The sequence below is a fragment of the Zonotrichia leucophrys genome, chromosome 3 (genome assembly GCF_028769735.1).
Source record: "Zonotrichia leucophrys gambelii isolate GWCS_2022_RI chromosome 3, RI_Zleu_2.0, whole genome shotgun sequence".
Lineage (NCBI taxonomy): Eukaryota > Metazoa > Chordata > Aves > Passeriformes > Passerellidae > Zonotrichia > Zonotrichia leucophrys.
Genome location: NC_088172.1, coordinates 70,059,854 through 70,085,064, shown reverse-complemented (window position 1 = coordinate 70,085,064; position 25,211 = coordinate 70,059,854). Strand labels below are relative to the sequence as shown.

General features: G+C 41.1%; 1 protein-coding gene across 6 annotated transcripts in view; it reads left to right on the top strand.

Annotated features, from left to right (window-relative positions):
* The window catches only part of RASGRP3 (RAS guanyl releasing protein 3), a 59,838-nt gene that overhangs the window by 12,257 nt on the left and 22,370 nt on the right, over nt 1-25,211 (top strand). The window contains exons 1-6 of one of the 6 annotated variants that reach the window (XM_064708719.1): nt 435-582; nt 18,159-18,351; nt 20,521-20,623; nt 21,255-21,317; nt 22,468-22,599; nt 23,580-23,727. In XM_064708719.1, the coding sequence (XP_064564789.1) occupies nt 18,282-18,351; nt 20,521-20,623; nt 21,255-21,317; nt 22,468-22,599; nt 23,580-23,727 (516 nt within the window). In that variant the 5' untranslated portion in view covers nt 435-582; nt 18,159-18,281. Of the gene's footprint in view, nt 1-434; nt 583-13,017; nt 13,133-18,158; nt 18,352-20,520; nt 20,624-21,254; nt 21,318-22,467; nt 22,600-23,579; nt 23,728-25,211 lie in introns of those variants that run through there. The other 5 variants (XM_064708723.1, XM_064708722.1, XM_064708720.1 and 2 more) reach the window with 5 other exon arrangements.

The following is a 25,211-nucleotide window of genomic DNA, read 5'->3' as shown; positions in this document are numbered from 1 at the left end:
ACTGTCCAAACATAAAAGATAGTAATGTTACCCTTAAGAACAACTAATCCCCAAAAGTGGGATTGTTCGTGTGTTTTGCATGATCACTGGAGTGGCCTGGTGTTAAAGACACTAGGAATGCAACAGTATTTTAAATTTTACTGTTCCTGTTTAAATTCCTGTATTAAAACACAGCAAAGTCTGAAGTCAGAAAAAACCTGAAGCAATCAACAGGGATGTGTTTAACTTTCCACTTGTGCTGCCCCTACTGTCGATTAAGGCTTATCTACTGTTTGGTGTTAGTCATTAAAAAAAACCCTACCAACAAAAAACCAGAAGTTATGGAGCACACAGCGCCGCGTTCCACTCAAATGCTCCAGCAAAGGCTGCTATTATGAAAAGGATTTTCTAATAGGGGGAATAATGATCTTCAGATTCTAACCTCCTGGCACGGCAGTGAGATTTATCAGGAGGGGCATGTGACCAGTTAAGACACACAGCCCCAGCTTGAAGGAAACAGCTGCTCATTTCATGCTTTAGCACTTGGCAGCTGGACAAGGAAGGGTGATGTTTGTGTTGAATACCTCTGCAGAACCAAGTACAGTAAGTGATTTTCCCTGTTTTTGATTTTTTTTTCCTAAACTGTCACTGCTTTCCCGTTTTCATCCTAGACCTTTCATAAAAATACTTGAAAGAGTGAAGCATATTTTTGAAATTTCATTGATAAGCAATCATTCATGCTTAGATTGCCTGCATTTTTCTGACCTGTGATTAGCAGCATTGTTTTTGGAACAAGGCAGGTACGGTGTTTTGCCCTCGTGCTAGCCAGGAAGGGACAGTGGTGCTCACTTAGATGATGGAGTGAGGAGGCTGTTTGTGATGATTGCATTTTCCTTTCTCTGTAGAGCTAGCCAATAGGTAGCGATGCAACTTGAGTATAGAGAAATCTCAGTGTTTGGCTTAAAAGTACCAGTGTAAGGAATTGAAGGAGGTACTCCCTCAAAACAGTGTGATCAATCTGAGTAAAATTGCTTGTTACTTTCTGAGAGTGAATGGAGAGATTATTTTAAAAGGAAAAGGTACAAATAGAGAAATGCAGGAAGGGTGAAGATGTACTGATTAAGATACTATTGAGCCATTCTGAATAATAATGCATAATTAGACTGTGAAGATTGAAAAATTGCAAAAACCAGGGAAGGAGTCTCCTAAATTTCTCCAAGCTCTTAATTTATTTTTGGGTACTTGCATGTTTTGTGGTTTTGCTTCATGAATGATTGATGTCTCTGTCTGATAATTTTTGACTCTTACAGTCTGAAGTTTTCTTTCAAAACCAGAGTGTAGGATACATAAAAAGGAACTTTTGATCAATTATTTACATAGAGATGAATCAGGTTTCTTTGGAGGAAGACTTAGGAGGAACAGGAGCAGGTGAATGAGTGATGGATCTTTATATGTGATAAGATTAAGGGGCTCCAGGTAAGGTTATAGAGGGGCAGACAGAGCAGTGGGGTCCTGTTGAGGAAGGTGTAAGAGTAAACACTGACAGGTTGCATGCAGTCTCTCCTTTAAAGGTGGGGAGAATAGGCTTTACAAATATTTCTTTCATAAGAAAGTGAAACTTTGCTTCTTTTTGAAGACTTCTCTTTAAACTATAGTTTATGATTTCGACAGTTAATTGGTAATTTTATGGGAAAATGTCAATTGGTTTCAATTCTTCACAAAACCAGAAGTCTGTGTGGCTTCCTGCCTGTTTGTGTCTCCAAGGGTAGACTGCCTTTGAACCAAGAGCTGAAATGCTCTCAGCACCCTGCAGCCCTCCCACAGGGATCCTGTGGAACACCATTAACAGAGCAGAGCCACAGGTCCTGAGGTGCTGGTGCTGCCCTGGGCACCTTGGCTGCAATGGGGCCCTCCAGCCTGTCCACATCTCCATTCCATCTGGGGCAGGGAGAATAACTTGTTTCCTGTCACTTTTTATTACTGATTCCACAATAAGCTTAATTTTCTTCAGAACTGCAGGAATTCTGATTTTAAGTAAGATTATGTCATGGTGTGCTTGTTTCCAGATGCTGCATTTTGTATTTATAATGAGTGATTTTGTATTTATCATGAGTGCTCTGTGTTAAGCAAACTGTCCAGGACTTGTTGCAAACCTAAGTTAAGCCCCAAATCCACCAGAAAACAGACATGAGCTCAGTCCATACCTGCTGTAACTTCTTCCTCCCTGCTTCTCCAGAGCCACTGTGCCAGGGCTGGTGCACAAGGTTCATGTAAAGCCATAATATGGCTCTGCACCAGCTGGGCTGGGAGCCAGCTATGTGTGCCTCTTGTGCAGCTGATTAATTCTCCACAGAGCTGGGAGTTAACTGTAATATAAAAGAGGCAAAATCATGATTGCAAAGTAAACATGAGATAACTGCACTACTGAGCTTGCCTTCAGGTAATAATGTCTGAAAACATCTTACGGTGATAGCTGAACTGTCGCAAAGAAATGTGGTGGGAGAGCTCAGTTTTGTGCCTCTTTACTGTTGGTTATAAAGGTAATTTGCAATCAAGGAGAATAACTCATCACTTGGATCTGCAAAGTTTAAGTCAAAAAACCCTGCTCTATTTACAGCTTCCAGCTGTCATTACTGTATCTGATTCTGATACAGTAATGTAAATTCAGGACTCATGATGAGACTTAAATTCTCTGTCCACAAAATGAAGAAAACCTGATCATCACAAGATTCTCAAGAGTGTAACTGTTTCAATCCTTATCACTAAGTCATTTTGGCATGAATATTTACTGTTAAACACAGCCAGTGTACTTTGAGAAATAAGTGCAGTCATCAGGCTCTCCTCACTTTTTGGTTTCTCTCATAAAATCTAACTGCAATACCTGTCACTGCAACACCAGATATGGAACACCACTGGGGCACACACTGATTTTGCACTAGAGCAGAAAACACAACCTCTGTACCACCAACCTTTACATTATTTTATAATTCCTGATCTCATAAAAAACAATGCTCAGCTTCTTGAATATACCCCCCCATTATGTTCGTGTAAGTCAGGCAGGTCAGCATAGGCATGAAGCACAGTAATTAAATTTCAGCATACTTTGTTCTGCCCTTGGTTTGCCCCTTGATGGATTTCTAGAAAGCCCAATATAAAACTGAAAGTTCATCCTGGATTGGTTTTTATTACATTGTACAGGAGCCTGGGTAGCAGTGGGGACGCTGCTGTCCCTGTGCAGAAGCTCAGTGCAGACCCTCGTCACTGAGAGCATTGTAAGGGTCCTGTTAAATCTTGTCCCTTTGCTCTGAGGAAATGCTCAGGGCAGCCTGGCAGCTCTCTGAATGGGTATATTTCTGCTCTAGAGCAAAACATGCAGCTGAGAGGCAGCTGCAGTTGTGCTAGCCCCTCTCTAGCTGAAAATGCCATTGTACCAAGGAGCCACTCCCAGGATATTCCTGAATAAAGAGAGGAAACTGCTTTTAAAAATACTGTAAGGGCACTTGTGTCATTTTCTTTTTTCCTAAGCTACCCAGGCCTGGTTACAATACATTTGTACAGGTACTCTAAACAACTTGCATTGAGTGTTTTCTTTTAACATATTTATGGCATATTCACTTTTCACTGCTGAATTTGATAAATTTGTTTTCGAGCTGGCCCTTCCTTACAAGTCAGAAATAGCAAGGTTCTACCCCTAAGAGTTTGAATCAGAAGCCTGAAACAAATTCTCAAGTCTTCTGGTTTTAGCTCTTCATTGCTTTTCTCTGTTTTTTCTATTCAATGTGAATAGCCGGTGAAGTAGTACCTTTTCATTAATTGGTTTTCTTATTGGTATATCATATCTAAAAACCACCTGACCACCAGAATAAGAGGTGTTGTAGCAGGGGGGGAACTTTTCTCTTGTAATGAATGCAAAAGATTAACAGCTACAAGCACCGGCAACATCAACACCACAGATTTGGTGAGTCCAGTTCAGCTACAAAGACTAATCCTACAAATACATAGGTATTTGCTGAGCTGAAGTCATGAGAGATCCCATCAGAAAGCTCAGCTAACACCTAAGTGTGCATGAGGTCAGGATCAACGTGTGGGTGTGTGGAAATACCCACAGGGCTGATGTTTACAGCTCAGCAGAAAATACAATTACCCCTGAGAACTACTCTGGTTGTTTTGGTGGCCATCTGCTGTCTCACTTCTCTGAATAACTGCTCCCCTTGACCACATTCAAATAAGTGAAATGGTTTGGCTCTCTCTACAGAGTACTCTCCCACCTGTGATTTATGCATATGCTCCTTACTAATGATCTGGAGTTTCTCAGGCAAGGGGAGTGGGCCTCAGCATCTTGAGAACCTGCCAGGCATAATAATTTGCGCAAAATTAGTGAGACCTGAGATATTCTTGTTCAGATACCTCATATATTTAGCTCCTGCAAAGAGAAAATAACTGTATCACCTTAAATTAACACAAATTTGATAATTCAGGAGTATGTCTGCTTTGGACTACCACAAAAGTCATACCAAGCTTAATATACAGTAGCTGATATATGCATATATTAATATTCCATGTTATATGCATCAATACATTTCCATATACAACTCCTTCCACTCTTGTTAAAACTGCCTCTCTTTTCAACCCCTCCTAAGGAAACCTGTTCACTCAGAGCAGTGATGGGCTTGTGCAAGGGGGCCTGGAGTGCTAGTGTGTGCAGGAAGATGAACAAGTATTTTTCATTATTTCTGAAGTATATTTTACTCCTCATGTCTGAAACAGGTTGAAGATTTCAACACAGAAATCAGTCTTAGAGACTGGAATTTAAGTCATACATGGCATGGTCAAATAGACTGAACATGGCTTGTATGGGGGATATTTGCTTGCTTGCTAAACATGTTGATAATGCTGCCTTTGACACATGATCAAAGGTTTATATATTCTTTGTCATAATGCTGTGTTCTTGTACATGTTTTTTAGAAAGATGAACATTTCTCCAGCTTAAACTCTGAATTTCCCTAATCTGAAGTAGCATTATTACAGAAAAGCTTCTATTCATAACCCATCATTCACTTAGATTCACTCAGTCCATAATCTTGGTGCTGGTTCATGTGGCACACACTGGTAAATTGGTTGTTTCACAGCAATGCATTGTTCAAGCCCAGAGCTTGTTTGGAAATTTCTGGTGTTGCCAGTGGGAAGTAAAAAAAACCCCCATCTTATGCAAATGCATAATTTATTACAGTGGGGAAAATTACACCAGAAAAAGTTTGCTGAATTAGGGCTTGAGTCAATAGCCATGACATTCCAGCCTTATCACACTGTTCATTAAATAGCTTCCTTAAAAGACTAACAATCTCCTCTGCTGAAGATGTCTTGCCTGCTTTAGCTTGGTTACTCATGTTCTACGTTGCTGAATTCATGAACACATACTTCCTGGAACAGCTGCCACCCTTCCTAAAACTCTTGGTTTCCAGGCCCTGCCCTAATGACTGTCTGTATATTTTTATCTTAAGTGGGAGTTGGGGCAGGAACTAGAATTCACCTTTTCCCCTCCTCTTGAGTGAATGCTCATCCCCTTAAATTACAGTCATGCTCTTGCTTGCTTGCTCCCTGCAGACCAAAGAAACTTCATTATTTCAAGTAATATGAGGTTCTGAGGATGATAAATCTCCTCTGTAGTCTCAGCCAAGAGAGGGTGAGGTCTGCAATCCTTCCATGAACTTGAAGAGTTGATCCTGTGCCTCTCATAGCTTTAAGGAGTGTTCAGAGCTCTTGGAAAAAGGAATCTGGGCATCATGATTGCCCCTATGTAGCGTGGGATTGACATGTTAGGTGTGACTAAAGGATGCTTGACACAGACAAGGCAGAGGACTTTCATGTGTACAGATCCCAAAAGGATTTAGGAGTGACCTAAGTAGGGAGCTTCTTGATGTTACTGACTCAGACTTTAATATCAAAAGTGCAGAGAGTGGTTACAAGCTCTAGACTGTCACCTTCTGGGGTGAGGAGGCGAGAAGTGAGAGACCAAGCTGGGAAACATACCCCTGGATCAGGCTGTAGAAGTAAAAGGGAGCCAGGATTTGGGCTCTTAATCCTCCTTTTGGATCTAATTCTCAGCTCCTATTGCAGAACTAAAATAAGAGTCGTGTTTTTCAGATTAATGTATCTTAAGTTTGCCTCATGTCTGTGTTTCAAAACCATCTCCTTTTTGAATACTCAAACTGATTAAATTATATTGAATTAGAAACTGGTGGAAAATTTGACTTGAGCATGGTTACCTGGTATTCTAATGCTTATAGAATTATAGTTTGGTCCTGTAAGTAAGCTTGAAAAAGACCAAGGTGTTATGAAAACTTGACTGCAACAACAGCCAGTCTTTCAATGATAAATACTGGGGGAAGAACAAGTCCCTAAGCCTCTAAATCAGCTTTTAAATCAATATCTTCCCAGCTCCTTCATCCTTTAATTTCTTCCCCTTACTTGACCATATTTTTCACTTGATATTAGCTTTACTACATACACACAGGATTTTTTATTTTTTTTTTTAGAATTATTGGAGTTTAGCAGATCTGTAAGGAAATTCTGATAAGGTCCTTAAATTTAATAACTATATGCTAAGGAGTAAAGAGTTATGGGTGTCTTCTATGAATTCAAAACAAACAGGTTTGAATTAATTCAATAAGAGTCTTTCAAGTTGCTTGGGATGGTCTGAACTGGCCACTGCAAAGTTGTAATACTGCCAGTTGACTGGCTGGGTTTAATCCACCACACCACAAGTGTTCTGGGTGCAGTATGTGATTCTCAGCTGTTACAGCTGCAGCAACTGCTCCTGCTGCTTTTCAAATAATGGTGAATCCTTAGCATTCATGAGCTTTAAAGAATTGCAGTGTTGGATCTTAAGACATGAGCTTCGCAAACTTAACCAATGGGTTTTGATAAGGTTTGTTTTTCTGAAGTCCTATGGTAGTAGCGTGTTCTGTGGCTGTGGAAGGGGATATTTGTGTAGCTGCAATCCTGTGATAGATATTCTTTCATGCCATAAATATATAGCTGCCAAAATAGTATTAGCAAAATAAATATCAAAGTTGCTTGTTTGAAGTGTTACTTATTAAAGCAGGAACTGTGAGACGCTTTTCCTCTTTTTTCTGTGAGATTTTATTTTCGCACTGCTCCTTCCCCTTTTTCAAGTTGTCTTGCTGTTCTGTGTATTTTTATATACAATACAATCTTAGGTTACTCTTTTTAAAGAAGGCATTTAACTTGTTGGCTGCAAGCTGTCTTATTGTTAGGAAGGTATGTGGTTATTAATAAAGCTCACTCTGGCCCAAGTGCTTGGATATAGGAATATAGATGACACTGTTCTCATATCCTGTACTGTGGTGACACTGTTCTCATATCCTGTACTCTGTAGACTTCTTGTATCATAAACAGCTTTAGAGGTTTGCTGTTTCTTCATGTTTGTACAAACCAGTGCATGTTTCTTAGTAGATTGCTTGGTGAGGAAACAAAGTTTTGTCAGCTCACTGATGGTTGCTTTCTTACCTCTGAAAAAAGAGTACAAAATCTAGTCAGACACACTGAAACCAGGTAATAATCTCTTTGCTGCTCTTCTCTGTTGGAGGCTTAGCATTTAGAAAAACTCTGAAGTGGCCCAAGAAACAGTGTATGCCTGTGTTTAAAACGTTCTCTTTGCACCATTAAGAAATATGAAGCTGCTGTTGTTCCTGCCATCTTCCCAAGGGAAACTCAAAAATAACAACTAGAGGGGAAAAGCTGCTTACATATTTTGATGCCCAGCATCAGCTGACAGAATTCCAAAAAGAAAGATACTGGATCTCTCCTGACTTCAGGGCTGTGGTTTCACTCTACAGCTGCTTGCCTGAGTCCTGAGGCACTGGTGACTTCTGCAGCTGCAAAACCACCCAAGCCAAGCACCCTGCTTCATGTGAGTGTGCAGGAGAGAGCAATTTGCATGGTCCCCAAGGGTCACACAGCAGCTCTGTGTGTGCCATGTGTGTCTGTCACCTCTCCCTAGCGCTGTTTTCATTGGCATTCTCTCCCTAAAGAGCAACGCTCCCAATGGATGGCAGCTGCCACCGGGACTGAGAAAGGTTGCTGGCCATTAGCAGCTGGCCCAGCCACACTCCTCATGTGGGACCTATTAACAGGTCTGTGGGAAATAGCAGTTCCATGTGAACCACTTTCTGCACCCATCAAAGGGAAAACAAAGGATTATCCCATTACAAATGCACAGTAACAGCCAAAGGAGTGAAAGCAGCCAAAGCTCTGTCCTGTCCTCTGTCCTTTTAACTCTGTCTTGCTCCATCTCAGACATCCAGTTTCCCATTACTTAAGTCTCTGAAAGCCTCTTCCTGCCTTTATTGTTTTACCAGTTGCTGCCTTCAATTTACTGCGCTGATAAGTACTTCCCAGGCTGTAAATATGCAGTCGAGACATTTGTGAAGCCAATCTAGGTTTTGATTGCAGTCACAGGAGGAAAGGTCAGCAGCAAAACTGCTCTCACTGCACTGGGAGGCCACTCCTCTCACTAGGGTAGGTATAGATTGTGACTTCATTGGGAGAGGTGTGAGGGAATGTAGGGGTTAACAGGACTGAAGCAGATGAAACTCCCCTTTTCACAAGGTGATACCCTTGCTTTTAGTGGATGTACAGTAACTGCAGTTGTTCTTCAGTTTGGGAAAGGCCAGAAACCAGAAAGAGTGAGAAATCAAATATGATCATCACGGCTGAAAATGATAGCAGGTAAGCAGGAGGTGTTGAATTCTCCCCAGTGGTATCTGTGACTGCAGAGAATGATTTTGTCTTACCTTCGTACAACATAGATGGCCAATGGAAGAGGGAGAGTGTTTTAAAATTTTACTTTTTGGGACACTTAGCTATAATCTCTACTGTTTGGGTGGCCAGCAGAAGCCTGTAGAGCTTGGTGGGCTTGAGAAGCTCCGTATGTGTCTGCAATTCCTGTGGCATCATCACAAAGGGTGGCACTGATGTTTGCAGGGTGGCTGTCTCCACTGTGGGGCACAGAAAGTACTGTTCCATGAGTAATTAGTCTACAGTGGGAAACAACTGGAAATTATAGAATGATATGGAGTGAAAAAAACTTCTTCTAAGGGAAAAAAATTATTTAGAAGCTATGGGTTTATTAGACAAGAACTTGATACCTTGATAACTTACTGAATTTTAATATGAGTTACATGCTCTTATGACTCCTCTTTGCCTTAAAATGGATTGAAAAGTTGTGTGAAACTAAAAGCAGTGCTGATTTCTAAAACTGTCCTCGCTCTTGGAATATTTCACAGCTTGAAAGAAGTCACTATCCAGGGACTATGCTGCTACTGAAAAATTTTGCCTTAGTTAAAAATAAGACATAGCAAGTGTTGCAGTAGATTTTCAAGCTGAACATACAAGAAACTCCAGGCAGATAGGGCCTAAGATTTCTTAGTAATCTAATTAATAAATGTGATTTTTCTGGCTTGTCTTGAAGAGAACATATCTGGTTAAGGTAAACAATAATAAATAAGGTAATAACAATAAGGTAAACAATAATAAAATATTAAAATATTTTGTGACAGATATATTATTATATTATTACCATTGCTCAGATGGTAATAAATATTCTGGGGGTTTGTCTTTCTGACAAACTGAAGGGCTGATTACTTCCCCAGATGTTTTTTAAAATAACTAAAATAATTGGTTTCTACTTGGGCTGGACCAGGCTCATTATAGGCATGTAACAGTGTAAGGAGTTGTGACTATAAGATGTATTTTAACTCTGACTTGACTAGGCTAACAAAGCAGACTTACTCTTGAAAGATGCTCTGTGCAAGTCTGTGAATAGCAAAGGTAATTGCCAGGAGTTTCTCAGAAGGCAGTAATGTAACTTGTAGGAGGCATTGATGGTGTCTTGCTTGGCTTCTGAAAAAGGATCAAGTTAGAGAGTGTGAAACTCTTACTGCTGTTGCTGTCCTCTCCCTTGGTGCTGGAGATCTCTAATGTGTCTGAAGCACAAATATTCCCAGAAAAGCTGCATCCCCTGGTGTCACACGTTAATCAAATGTCTGATATTGGTAATTTGACTTTACTGGGAGAAGCAAAATCATTTTCATGACAAATCTACTGAGAAATATGGCTGGGAGTTTTCTTCTTTTGAAAACAAACTAAAGTCTTCCTTAGCTCTCCCTTTTAACATGGTGCATTCTGGGCAACTCTACTACCTTGACCCATGGAAAGTGGAAGATGCCATCAGCATAGTATTGGAGCAAACCAAGGATGTCTGCTCAGATTTTCCTGCCATTTATTAGCTGGAGTCAAATTACAGAGGCAAATACCAACAAAGTAAATACAGGAAACAAATATAGAGGTGGATGGGACAAACCTAAAGTATGGTAGATAATCAATTCCATAAAATGCTAGTATTGCAATTGAGAATGTAATGTTTGTTGTTTTTATAAATCCAGTTATTAAGCTATTATTTTAGGTGAATTATAATGGAGAAAACCTGGGGGTGGTGTATTGAAGTGAAGGGAGACGACCCATCCTTTGATCAGCATCGAACTCCGATTTATTGATTCACCATGCACATTTTTATAATGGTGTTAATTAAGTTCATACATATTGCAAAACCCGAGCTCATCATTGGTCACAGATTACACATTAACCCCTCCTTTTGTTTTCAATACCTGTGGCTTGTTATTGAAACCAAGATTTGTGTTCTCACCCTGATATGAAAGATTCTCAAGGCCTCCATGTTTGTCACTTTGCTTTCCCATACTTTATCCAAGGACAAGGTATTTACTTGTTATTGAAGACAGGCTTGAGATCTCTTGCTGTTTACAGAAACATGCCTGGGAAACAGGCTTGAGAATTGCTGCTTACAGCTGCCTTTTACTTTTCCATCAGCTGTATATTTTCATGGCCTCTTTCCTTCAAGCCATGTCTGAGCAAAATTCTCCAACAGTGGTGGTGGTGGTAGAGGTGTTATGTTGTCTCTGAAATCCTCTTGGTTATGTTTCACAGGAAGAATGCTAAACAAAATGCTATCTAAGCAGCTCAAGCCTTAATAAAGTGACTTTCTGATTACTGAGATTCTGATTTGGTCGTGTGACTGTCCATTGGCATTCCTCATGATTTCTGTAAGCTTCTTTTTTATCTTAGGTCAGCATGTATTGCACTCCATATGCTAATTTATCAACTTCTACTGGACACCACGGTCTTTTGTGTGTGGGTCTGAACTAACACCTGGGTACTCCATGGGAGTGGATCCATATATCCACTTGGTCTCTTACCTGTGGCCCCATTAATTTAACCTCTGCTTCCATAGAAGATTAGATGTCTAGGGCTTGAAATGGCTTGTATTACCCTTCTGTGTTCATTGGGTGACTTGTGAAAGTAAATATTAAGCTTAGTGGAGCCTTCTCTCAAAATTAAGCATAATGAAACATGTTTTGAGTATTTGTAACTTGAATATTTTTGTGCTAAGGCACAAATGCTCATCCCTTAGAGGCTAAAGTGGATGCAAATAGCAAGGGTTTGGCAGCAGAGAGTCTGCAGGAATGGGCTCTGTGGGAGCAGGCCAGGGGCTGCCCTGTGTCAGACACAGCCACCTCCAGCTGTCTCTGCAAGGGACCCCATGCAGCTGAGACCATCAGCCAAGCTCGTGGCACTTCTGGGAAAACATATTTAAGAAAAGGCAGAAAATTCTGAGGAGGGGAAACACGGAAAAAACAAGGGAATGGACAGGAGGAGGGAAGAAGAGAGGGAATAATAAGGTCAGAGGACAGAGGGGTGCTCTGTGGCAAAGCAGGTACTTCCCTGAAGAGCCTGTGGCCCATTGATGAGTTCATGGAAGGGCAAGTGCACTTCTGAAGGGACTGTGGCCCACAGAGGACCCATGCTGGAGCACAGGACAGAGTGAGAAGGGAGCAGCAGTGGCGAGATGCTGCTGAGGACAGATCCTGACCTCGTGCACTGCTGGCTGTGTCCCCCAAGGATTGGCTCCAGCTGGCCACCAGCAGAGTACCTGTCCCATCTTCTTTTCAATCACAGACATCCCACTCTGTTGTTCAGTGTCTTTTAAAGTTCCCCTTTGGTCCAAAAACAACAACAAAAAGTGAATCGAAGCAATAGGCTGCAGACAGTTGCTGTGGTTTATTGTGTAACTACAATCTGAAGGTGTGTAATAAAGGTGAATGAGTCCTGGGAAGTCAGATGAGCCCAGGACTCCCATATTCCATTTTCATTCCTCTCCTGCCCACAGCAAGACTTGTATCTTGCATTCTCGGAGCAGTGCCACAACGTGTCCCTTGTTCTGTGTCCCTGCTCCATACAACAAAGGTCACTGGCGAGCCAGATGTGCCATCGTGCAGCAGCTGCACGCGGTGCTGAGGTCATGGGCTGGGCACAGGCCGTGGCACTGGGCTGCCTGACAGCCCAGCACCTCTGCCCTGCCCTGTGCCACACCCTGGAGAAACCTGAGCCCCTGTGCCCCTTGCTCGGAGTTTTCTAGCTGTGTGCACTGTAATGAATAAACTGGTCCTGCCCAGCTACAAGAAACACAGAACTGCTGGGACAGAGCCAACTCCAGGAGCCACAAAGTAGGCAACCCAAGGTCTGTGCTGCCTTGAGCCCAAACAGATGTCTTGCTTGCATCTGTGAGGCAAAGGTGCAGTCCCAGCTGGGATTCTTATTATGGTAATTACATTAATATTTGTGGAAACTTACAACAGGAAAGGGTCTTACTGTGAGAGCTTCCATTACATCTACAGGGTAGCAGGTGACCTCTGTCCTCCAGAGCTTGCCCTGGATGTGATTAAGACAGAATAATGCAAAGAGGTGTAGCAAGGGAAGGTACCCTTAAACTGTCTCATGAGACTCTTGATTTCTTCTCAACTTATTTTTCTGCATGCTGCTGCTGATTGGATTTCCCTGTTGAGCTGCTCCCACTTAGCAGTTCTCCAGCTGCCAGGTGGAAGCTGTTTAATGCAAGCATTCACTGATGTGTTGTGTAGGCTTGGAGGAGGGGAGGTCTGGCTTATTTAAAGCCCCAAGAATGTCCTAATCTTGTAAAGAATACAAGTCTTATGTGTGCAGGCATCTGGAACGTTTATGGATAAACTGGGACCCATAGAAGTGCCTCTGTATCAAGGTGGGACTCTTTGCATGTGCCTCTATTTATTGTCTTTAATTAGAAGGAAAATAGCCCACTTTTAATAAATGGGGAAAATACTATTGGTACATTTAATTTGGCCTGAGTAAAAAGCTGCTTGAATTTAATTTAGCTGAATAAATATTACCCTGTATGTCAAATTTAAGCCTATTTAAAACTGACTTATTGATTTAGCTTGCACCTGTAACCGATGCAATTTGCCTGAAATCCACACATGGAGTCCCCACCCATGGATTTTTACAGGCTTGACATTTTAATATTCTTTAAACTGCTGTAGGTCGTGGGTGTGGAACCCCCCCCTTAAAATAGCCTCCAGTAGTAAAAGTTAAGTCTTTTGGTTTTACCAATTTAAACCTTGGCTTCATGCTGCCCACCCTGTTTACATTACTTGGTGCTTTTGCATAAGATCACAAGTTTGCTGCCAGGGTACCCTTTTTCTTCTAAAAACTAATGTATTGCTCCTGACCACATCTGTCTCAAGAGCTCACAGCCTCCATACTTGTTTCAAGTAATCTAGCAGGACAGTCCACAACAGCACCATCTCAACACTTCCAAAATGTTGAACACAAAATGCAATTACACTGCACAAAGTGCTAAGGAAACCCATCTGCTCAGATGAACCGTGTGCATGTGGCTCTTGGTCTGATGGCAGGACTTGGGAGGAGCTCTGTGTTTTGTAGTTCAGTCCATGGCAAGCTTCTAACCTCTGAGCACATCACTGCAGTTGTTTCTGCCTTCTCCCTAGGGAGGAAGTGCACATCCCATGATAGAAATATTGCATAAAATAAAGCATGACATGCCTGACACCGTGACTTGGTTCATAGGGATATTATGGTTGTTTCTGTTGCCTAAATGAAGGAGAAAAAGCTGGTGGCTTTGAGTGAGTGCTGAGGTCTGTGTTGGTGGCATTGTTGCTGTGGAAGCCTTCGCCTATTCCTGATTATCCCTTCCCAGCATGGGGTGGGTTACCAGCAAGACTTGCAGGGGAGATTGCCATTCCAGGTGACCTGGTAAAGAAATGAGAACGGGTGGCTGTGGAGGGCTGTGTGCCTCTTGTGTCCTTAACAGCCCATGGCAATCACAGTAAACCAAATCAGATTTATAATTCCATTATAAGGCAAAAATTTGTTTCATTCTAGTGGGCAATTATTCCCTGAAACAACTGGATGGCAATAAGATATTTCAGTGTTATGCTGCAAAGCAACTGAGGGCAGAGGTTCTCAAAGTTATCTTTATTTCAAAGTCCAACTGCACTTTTGGCAATCAATTTTTTAATAATTGCCACATATCTCAAACGCTTAAAAATTTTTATTTGTAGAAATATTTTGTGATAATTTTATTTTATTTTTCATTTTGTATCTTTCTTGCAGTGAACTGTTGACAGAATATAGCTTATTTAATTTATGTAGATGAAATTTAGAGTTGTATTTTACTCATCCATCTCTGCAGGTGCTGGTGTGGGGTTGGATACCATTGTGGCATGGTTGTAGACAATTCCTTTATTGTTTTAGTAGAACAGCAGTGCTTGATCACACAAGGAATGATGTAATGCTTGTGGGTTTTGGAGTCTGCAGTTGAGATGTGATATCAGGTTTTGACTCAGACCCAGCCAGCCCATTCTTCACTTGGTGGAAATGCCTTATTCTTCTTTAAGAAGCATTATTACAGTAATGTTCTGACCTTTAGTGATCTGATAGGCTGTTTGGGAGGACGGCTCTGTCAGGATCCAGGTGTCTGCTACTTAAGTAGTTGTTGTGAAATTGAAGAAAAACACCAAACCTTCAAATTTAGCCAGGGCATTATTTGTTGATTACCATATGGCTGCCTCTGTGTTGTCAGTGGAAGACAGAGACGATACTCTCCTATGCTATATTTTACATATGATGGGAATACCAACAAAATTTAAAAGCCAGATCAAATCTCTTCCACTCCTATATTTCATGCTCAACAATTTTCTAGGCTTAGACAGAAAATACAATTGTTTTTCTCCATTTAATTTTTGAAGCAGTGACTAAAAATATTTTGAAATGGAAATTATTTTATTTTTATCCTCTTGAAAGAAAACCTAAGTCAGATAAATCTGGAATAGCTAGATAGCTGGCTTTGTGGAAGTTACACCAGTTATTTAAGCACTTAGAGAAGGACTTCAGTATGGTCAAAAAGGAAAAACATGCCCTTAGTGGGATTCTAGCAAAAGTTAAGTGTACAAGGTTGTCATCTTGAAAAACACTGCAGAGCTGCTGGTTAACTCTGAAAGCAAACCAAACAAATGCTCTGCTTACTTTTTTATTTTTTCACTTAAAATACATAAACAGTCTTGGGAGGAAAGACTAACCCTAGGGTAACCATAGCTCTTGTGGCCTGACCAGCATGTGAGAGATCTCACATCTCTCTGCACTCTCCTGTTCACGTCACACAGCTTTGGGTTTCAGTGCTGGCCCAGCTGTAGCAGGAAGGGTTGAGGCTGCCCAGCCCAGCCCCAGAGCCAGCCTGTTGGACACCACCACCTGCTACACAGGCTTGGAACCAAGGACCTCTGTGTACTCACTCCCCTTTTCCGTAACTGCATGCTCTGTTTGCTGTTGTGTGACAGGATTCGTTGAGTCTCCCCTCAGTTCATTGCAAATAGCATCTCTGTGTGATTCCTAGAAAAGCAGACATGTTCTTTCAAGAGGGGGTTCTGCACCACCAAATTCAGAGGAGAGCGCTTCCTTCACCCAGGAGGGGTGGGATCTAATGCTTGCACGTCTCTGATGAAGTTTCTTGTTGGCTGGCTTGGGCTGAGGCATCGTGTGTGCACTGCCTGGTAGAAACTCCCTGTTCCATGAGCTGTGCTTACGTCCTCCAGGATCCTCTCAGCTTCAGGGAAGAGAGTCGTGTCTAAATCCATTGCTGGATGGGACCAGAAAGAACCTGGCTGTAGGAACACATCTAAAAATAATACTACAGAATCATAGGATTGTTTAGGTTGGAAAAGACAACTTTTAGATCATCAAATCCAACCATTAACAAAACACTGCCCAATCCATCACCAAACAATGTCCCTAAGTGCCACATCTACGTCTTTTACGTGCTTCCAGGGATGGTGACTCAGCCACTTCCCTGGGCAGCCTGTGCTTGGCCAGCCTTCCAATGAAGAAGTTTTCCCTAATATCCAATCTAAATTTCTCTCCCGGTGGAACTTGCGACCATTTCCTCTCATTCTGTTCCTTGTTCCCTGGGAGAAGAGGCCAACCCCCAGCTGCTACCAGCTCCTTTCAGGCAGTTGTAGAGAGTGGTAAGATGTCCCCTCAGTCTACTTTTTTCCAGACTAAACAATGCCAGCTCTTTCAGCTGCTTGTCATAGGACTTGCATCTCTGGCTGAATAGAATATTTTGAAGCTCTTCCAGGCAAAACACTGCTGCATGCTTCAAACAGGCTCAGCACTGCAGGACTCTGGGTGCATAAAGAAGTGTGCAGTGCAGGACACTTTCCAGGTGCTGGGATGCAGCGCACTGTGCTGCCAGGGCACCCTGGCCAGTCAGTGGTGTCCTGAATGGAGATGAGGCGCAGGTGGCAGCCAGCACAGGCCAGCAGTGAGCAGCTCACATGTGCCAAGGCTGCCTGGGAGCTTCAGACACTTCACTGATGGAGCTGCAGGCCAGTCTGGGCATGGTCAGCAGTGCAGACCTACCCTGAACGAGAAGGGATTTCTCCTCTCCCTGGGAGCTGGGAGTTGTGTCAGGATGTTTTGGCCCTGCTTTTGCTGGAGAAGGAGCACTCTTCTCCTGCCTGTGCTGTGGGTGTGAGCTGCCTGGCTGGAGTGGCACCAGCAGGGACAGTGAAGCTGCCACTGCCCGGTGTCCTTGGGTGGCTGGGCCACCGTGACATTTGCAGGGCTGCAAGCAGACAGAGACACAGCTCAGTGTGTCACTCTGTGTCCACTGTAACCCTGGCTAGTGGCAAGGGGATCAGGGTGGTTTTGTAAAAAGGGTGAAGAATAGCAGTCCTACCAGGACTGGCTTTGCTGTGTGAGATCTGTGTTACACTGGGTTTGGAAAACTTGGTATTTGTGGGTCAATTAAAGCATATATATATGTGTGTGTGTATATATATATATATATATGTATATATATTGATTTGCATGACCAGCTTTAAAAAGTTGATGTTATGGGCAATGATTTCTGAAAATTAGTTTCCCAAATTCCTCTAGTTTCACTTCAAGGACTGTTTTAGTTCTACTCTTGGCTTTTTGTTTTCTGATAAGTCGCTGGATGTACTTGTCTGTCACATTTCAAACACTTGGTGTGATCAGGCAGTAGTGGGGCTTAGTCACAGATAGATAATAAAGTACTGATTTGTTCTTTAAATATAACCTGTAAAATTACTCCTGAAAACTTGTAACAGGGTATTCTGTGCATCTTCAGGTAAAAGGATATTTGATATTTAAATGCATTGTAGAATGTACAATAAAATTTAGAAGTTTCTGTATGTGTTTAGGTCTCTGTGACTGCCCAGCTACTGTGGGAAGATTTATTTTATTTTAAAAATCTGATCTTAAGGTCCTTTGAAAAACTGCCTCCTTGTTTAATGTTTGCTACGAACTTCATTAAACACTTTATGTGGTCTGTGCCAATTAAGACCATTAGCATTATCATGAACCAGTAACCTCAGGGGGGAAAATGGTTATGCTTAAAAACATAAAAGCAGGGGTATTAACAAAAAGTGACTTATCAAGTGTAAATAAAGGGACTTGAACAAAATGTGCGTCATTGTACATGCAGGCCCTCATTTGCCATCTGGTGTCTGTTTTCTGACCCTAGCTATGGATTTATTTTGTGCTAGCGGACAAACAATTGGACAATGCTTAGAAACACAAACTGGAATGGACAAGGGAAAGCTTATGGCAATCTTTCACATGCTCTCTATCATGTGGGGAAAAAAGCAGTTTATAGAAAAGATGAGTTGAACTGTAAGCATTCTTCCATATAGTCATATAATTATGGTTTCTTTTACTTTCTTCAGATTTTCATTGAAGTCCAGCTAAGAATGCAACCAACAAAATAAAGTGAAAAAGCTGGGCATTTGAAGAAGCATCCTTCTACTTGGTGAAAATGTCTCTTATTTTTTGACAACGATTAAAAGACAATGGGGTCAAACACTCTTGGAAAGGCTGCAACATTAGATGAGCTTTTGAACACTTGTATTGAAATGTTTGGTATGCTCTTTCAATATTTTATTTTGTTGTTATTGAAATTAATCTTTTAATATAAGTCCTGCTGTTCTCTGGTTTAGCCAGTCTTTCTCTTGGCTAAGAACATTTCTGTTCTGTAAAATTTTCCATGTTTTAATTTGGCCCAGAATCATGCAAGCCAGAATTTTAATCACTTGCATACTTTATTAAATTTTCTTAATACAGATAATGCACAATTGTGGGTATGGTGGTTTCTACAATACTGGCCTTTACCAAGAGAAATGTTTAGATGAATTATTCAAGGAGTTATTTCTGGCATTGATCTTTGTCTTGAGTGGTTACACAGCTGTGGCTTTGACCAGTCATTTTTTTAAAGGTTTTCCAAATCATCATGCAATAATTGGTAAGAATATGACCTAAGGCTCATATAATCTTTTTACTCATATTAAAATGTGATGTACCAGGTCTGAGGGAGAGAAGTGATGAAAAAGACCTTGATCCATAACACCATTAATCATGACATATATCACATTACAGTCAAATGAGTTCATGGATGGGCTCAAGTGTTTTCAAACAGGACTTTGATTCACAAAGCTACATTTAGATTCCCTGAAGATGCAGGGCCGATTTTGATTGGAAGGAAGGACTAATTTTGTATGCCATGTGGAGAGAAATAAGCATCTAAAGGCTAGAGAGATTGACCAATTGATGGATGCACAGACCTTGCTACCAGCTGCAGTGAATCCCATACATCCATTTCTGTAGGCCTGTCCGATTTTCGGCTGTTTGGATGGCCTGGAAAGGCCTGGGGTGGCCTTGGGGCAGCCCACACTTCAAAGGACGAGAAGAGGCTTCAAATCTTTTCTCGGTCTTGGTGTTTATTAATTGCTTATCTAAAAGATTTTTCTCTCTGCCCGACAGAGGTCTGCTCAGCAGCCAGCCATGAGCACACTCCCTGCCCTCCGGGCGGTCACCTATCTTTATACCCAAAGTTACATGTACAATATTTATCATTTTTCCCCAATACCATTTGCCCTTATTAACCAGTGCACTTTTAGTAATAACCAATCCCAAAGTGCCACCATCACCACAGAAGATGGAGGAGAAGAAGAAGAAGAAGAAGAAGAAGGACAGGACACGCCCCAATTCCTCCATCTTACTTCTCTAAACCCCCCTGTACAGAAATCCTAAACCCTGTGTTTCACTCTCTTATTAACTTATCCCTTCACCATTCACTCCGGTGAAATCCTCCTATCCTCATACAAGTGTCGTCTCCTGTGTAGGATCAAAGTCCAGCCACCAGACACTTCTGGCAACATTCCAGGACTCCCGAGCCCCCCAAGGGTGGTCTCGGTGACTCGGCACCTCAGTCCTGAGGTGCTGAGATCCTACATAGGCCACCATCAAACTGGTTGCTCTAGAACTTCATTTAAGTATTAGCAGAGCCCATGCACTTGCTGTCTGTTGGAAATAGTGTCTCCTTTTGTGTACACACTCTCTTGACAAGCACAGTCCATGCGTGGCTCCTGATTTCATACACCACATCATCTACTGTCTTCAAAAAAAGTGACAGACAGAATAGTCCAACATTGCAGGTGCTGGGGAAGACTGATGGTCAGCCAGTCTGCCAGGGAATAACTCTGTGTAGTTTCAGTGCCTTCACTGCACAAATACAAGAGTCTCTGTTAGGCAGCTGGAGATGTGACCTTGGGCACAGATGTGAGGTGCTAGGTGCTGCTTTAACATTTAACATTGAATTCCTTGAAGCAGATCCATTTTTAAAAATCATTTAACTGCTGATTTAAAGCTATAAAGCTGCAATAAAATATATATTGGGTGTAGTTGTACATAAATTGTCTTCCCCCCTCTTGGTGGATTAATTTTGGATTTGTCCCTTAGATTATTGGCACTGTCTTTATATAAAGTTTAGCACAGTGCTGCCCACGCCCTATCTTTTTTAGCTGTGGCCTGTTATCTGAACAGGTTTGGGTTTTTTCCTCTGTTTAAATAACACTCACTGCATTTTAGCAAGTTGCTGTTCAAGGGGCATTTTTGTGCTCTGGTGTTCTTTCCTATTTTTTGTTAGATAAAGAGCCAACATTTCCACTTTTGGTCATTTCTGTCTGACTGTGCTTGAAGAGCAAAAGTTCCCCCCTTCTATGATGGGGTTAACTCATTGTTTCTCTCTTGCAGATGACAAAGGAAACCCCTGCTCCAGCCATTTGCCAAGAACCTTTCTTTTAATGCACCGGTGGTATCTGCCTTCCACAGAGCTGGCTGGCAAGCTGCTGTCCACATATCCTTTCACAAAGTGCTGCAAATTGGCATTGCAGTGTCAAAAGCAGATTGTTTTCCTGACTGCTTGTAAAAATGAGCCAATTAATTAATGACAAACAAGGTTCAGAGGTGATTTTTTCTTCAACCTAAAAGATGTGAGTTTGTGAGCTTCTTTATGCTCACATAATGACTTTGTAGATTTTCTATATATGTACAAGAATACTAACTGTGCCTCAACTGAATTACTGTAAATATGAGCCAAGATAATTTTTCAAGTGTATCACAACAGGTTGACCTTTGAGTACTATGAATTTTCAGTGATATATAACTACCTACATGTCATTTATACCTCTTAACTCAGTCATCTTAACTGTTATCATATTTGGTTAGCCAGAGCTGGCAAGAAGAAGAATATTTAGAATTGTAGAATAGAGGCATTTTTGATAAGGGGAAAAAAGGAGCAGCCAGGAAATAGTCTCTGTCCCCTATGATGTTGTGAAAGTGAATGAAATACCAGAGGCATAAGGTGGTTATCTCTAGAAGAAAAGTTTGATACTTTTTGGTAAATTCAGCTGCTCTAGCATCAGCCTCCAGTGAATAAAGCAACATTGCTGAGTCAAGGCACACAAAGCTTTCTTTAGCTGGCATACTTATAGAGATGCTGACGGGGAGAACTGCAATGAATTCAGATTGAAAATCTGCTACTTCATGAGGTAAATGCACTTCTGGTGCTCTAGCATTTTGGTTTTATGCTTCTGTTAATACTAGCAATGTAATTTTGTTTGTTTGGGTTTTTTACTTGGTCTCCATTCTGTAGTGAAGAGGCAATTTCTGGTTGTTTAAAAAAATTAAGTTGAGCTATCCAGCTTTTAAGACACTTAACTGCATCAAGCTAAAAAGCTGACAGAAAGCTTGTGTTATTATTTATCTGGCTCATGAGTGTTATGATTTATCAGCCTCTCAGAAGGCAATAAGTTCAGTGCCACACAGAGAAGAGACACATTTTACTCCCAGCTGTAACTTAGTGTGGGAGAAGAAAATTGTCTCTGGGTTGTAGAGTACAGTTCATGCAATCCCTGGCAATCCCTACATAATTTATGGTGACAGGAGTGTGTTAGTGATGCCGAAGTTGTTACACACTGGGTGTGTTCCAAGCCTTGTAACAGCTGCTCTGACCTTTTTTCCATGGGAAAGCTTTCCTGTGTTGGGCTGTTCTCATGTAGGAACATTTCTCTGTAAAAGAGAAAGGATGAATTTTTAAGTAATCATTATATCAATTGCTTCACTCAAACAAATGCTTTTCCCTCCTTCCTCTGGGTAAAGTTGCATCACTGAGAGGAAAATGAGGTGGGCTGATAAAGCCTTTTCCACTCCCCCTTACACAGAGGAGGGGCTTGCATGTTTCATCTTATGTGGCTTACACCTGCTTTACACAGTTATCCTGGTGGAATTGCCACCCAAATGCACATTTGCATTTTCATTGGAAAGTCTTTTCTGAGCAGACAAAGTTGTCTCACTTGGACAGGGACTAAGTGCAAATGTTACCTGGGTGTCCTGGCAGCCTGAGGCAGGACACTGTGTGGGTCTCACCTGAGACATCACTTTAATTTTGCATTTGAATGGAATGCTGCTTTGTTGTGCTGTTGTGAGTTAAGCAAAAAAAAAAATTAAAATATAAAGTGGCTTTTGCCACTTCAGTGTCACAAATAATTACAGAAGAAAGAAGCTGAGCTCACTCTCTCTGTCTAAAGAACAGTGGACCTGAAATAAGTCCCATAAAAAAATGTGTGTAAAATATATGCAGCCACTGAATGTTATACCTGAGTCTCTGGGCATCTCTTAACTGCTGTCTGTGGATTTCAGATACTGGATTTTGGAATTTCCTGCAGAGTTTAACTTGGATCTTGGGCTGATTCGTTTGACTGAGGAGTTTCAAGAAGTAGCCAGCCAGCTTGGATATGAGGATCACATCCATCTCATTGATATCTCCAGCATGTAAGGACGTCATGTTAAGGACATCATTGTGTGTGGAACAGCAGAATTCTAGTTCTGTACAAAGTACAAAAATACTGAAGCCCATCTTGATCTTGAGAAAACAAAAAAATCACTTGCGAAATTATCTTTAAATTTGAAGCTACTAAAAATTTGAAGTTATAGTTACACAGTAAGGAGAAGATTCCTACCTATATGTAAATTTGCCATATAAACAGGAAATAAATTATTTTTCTGACAAGGCACAAGCCAATTAAGTGATTAGTATTACTTTTTTTCTACAAGTTTTCATACAAAATAGCAAGCAATGTAGTGACTGGCATACTCAGATCTTCTCAGGGAAGCTTTCTCGTCTTCTCATCCATGATCTGTTAGTTTTTTGCAATATTTTCTATTATTTACCTGGAGAATTTTTAGCATTCACATATGTCGTTCCATTACATCAAAATGATGACAACTACTATTTCCTTGACAAGGTGGAATGAAAGTTACTTTTTAAACATCATCAGGCATGCTTTTGCATCTCATCTGGTACTGTAGATTTTCTTTTAAAATATGGGATATGCAGAGTATTTGGCTGTCTCTGTTGTTTCATTACTTCAGAGACCTGTGGACTTACAAAGGAAAAATTAATCCTTGATGTTATTCAAGTATGTTTTTATTCTGCATCAGAAATTGTTTTGAGCTGTTCTTGTATTTTAAATCATCTTTAATTATGGATTCCTGTGTCATGGGGAAGAAAATGTCATCCTTTTGTTGTGATAGAAACCTGCTATTATTTATCACTTGGAGTAGTGCATGCAAAGCTCCCAGCTCCTGTTACACTCCTGAACAGGTCTCACTCCGTTTGCAATGTTTGCTGGATGTCACAGAGCAGAAGTCTCATGGTCCTTCTGTGGTCAGTTTTACACAGCACATTCCAGCTGTGGGCTACAGTGACCTGCACCCAAACAGAGCTGAGACTTATTCCTATTCCTTTGCAGTCCTTCCTACGACTGGATGAGAAGAGTTACACAGAGGAAGAAGATTTCCAAGAAAGGAAAAGCCTGCCTGCTGTTTGACCATCTGGAGCCCATTGAGCTAGCTGAACATCTCACTTTTCTGGAGCATAAATCTTTTAGGAGAATTTCTGTAAGATGCCTACAACTTTGTCACTTGCAATTAGGAGCCTGTCTTTAAAGAATGTTCACATGGTTTCACATCTATGACTTTTTTCTCAACATTTCAGTGTAGTGAATCTTTATACTCTCTTGATATACATAGCCATGCACTTCCTGGACCTTTTTGTGCCTGATGATTTTTGACACTGAGGGAAATTCAGGCAGAGTTGCTTCTTTTCACAGAGGATTGTACAAGGGCAAGAGGCAAAAGTGGATTAAAACTGAAGTTGAAGCTAAAACAAAATGAGTAAGACAAATGCCAAAAGAAATGCTGGTTTCTGCTGGCAAATATCCATATGAAAGAGTCATGGGATGTTCCTGTATCAGGTGGCAAATGGAAGCAGTAACTTCTCAAAATGACAAATGAGGCTTTTTAAAAGTGTTCAGAAGCATGAGAGTAATCAAACTCCTAAACTAAGAAAAATGTATGAGTTTTTTTGTTTATTTCAAGGGAGGAAGGAAAAAGAGATCAATGAGGAGCTGAGCCCAGTCTAAATAGAATCACTTTTGATGTCACTTAATAATGTTCAAAGGTTAGTGACTCTAGACTTCAAATCATAGGAAAACACCCTACTGTGATCCATGCAATGCTGACCTCAAAGAAGGAGGGAAGGACAAGAAAAAAGGCATGGATTTCTAATTAGATTTAAGATGCATTTGAATTCCTTTGGGGATTCCAGGAAGAAAACTCAAACCTTCAATGAATCTTCTTTTCTTTCCTTGCTGTTTCTAGCTTCTCTGTTAATTCTTCAATTTGAATTTTGCTGTCAGAGATGATTCTCTGCAACCAGCAGAATTCGTCTTGTACCACTTCTCTCAAAGATACGTAATTGCAGAATATGATTAGTCTGAATCCTGTGTTTGGTTTTACCTGTTTAAAAAAAATGGAGGAGAAGGAAGGGCAGTGTTAACTATAACAAAAAAAAAATTTAAATTATCTGAACACTGAACTACTGTCTATCTGCAGCTAGGAGACAAGCATCTGTTGTGTTAGAGTATATGCCCTCCTGTTTTGCTAGCAGGCTGGTTTTGATCAGCTAAACCCATCTTGTCTGGCATTGCTAGCAACTCCTTTCACAAGCTAAAATGATGTCCTAAATTACTGAAAACCTGCTTTTAAGGGACAACTCAAAACTGTTTTTCAAACATTCAGGAAAATGTAGTTTTTGGGATCCTATAGAGTACCGTGGCTTGAAGGTGTCAAATATAACTATACAGAATAAAATGTCTTGAGCAAATTATGGGAAAGATGGAAGTAGCAATCACACTCATCTTGCAGGCTTCTGTATTTCCTGACACACAAACAAGTTGTAAGTTGACATTTAAGGAAAAGCCACACCAAAATAACAGCAAAAAGGCTTTAAGGAGGAGACATTGTGCAGCAGGAGATGATGTGCTGACCCTGAATCATGGTCACTTTCTAAACAAGAGGAGCTTTAGAAAGAAAAGTATCAA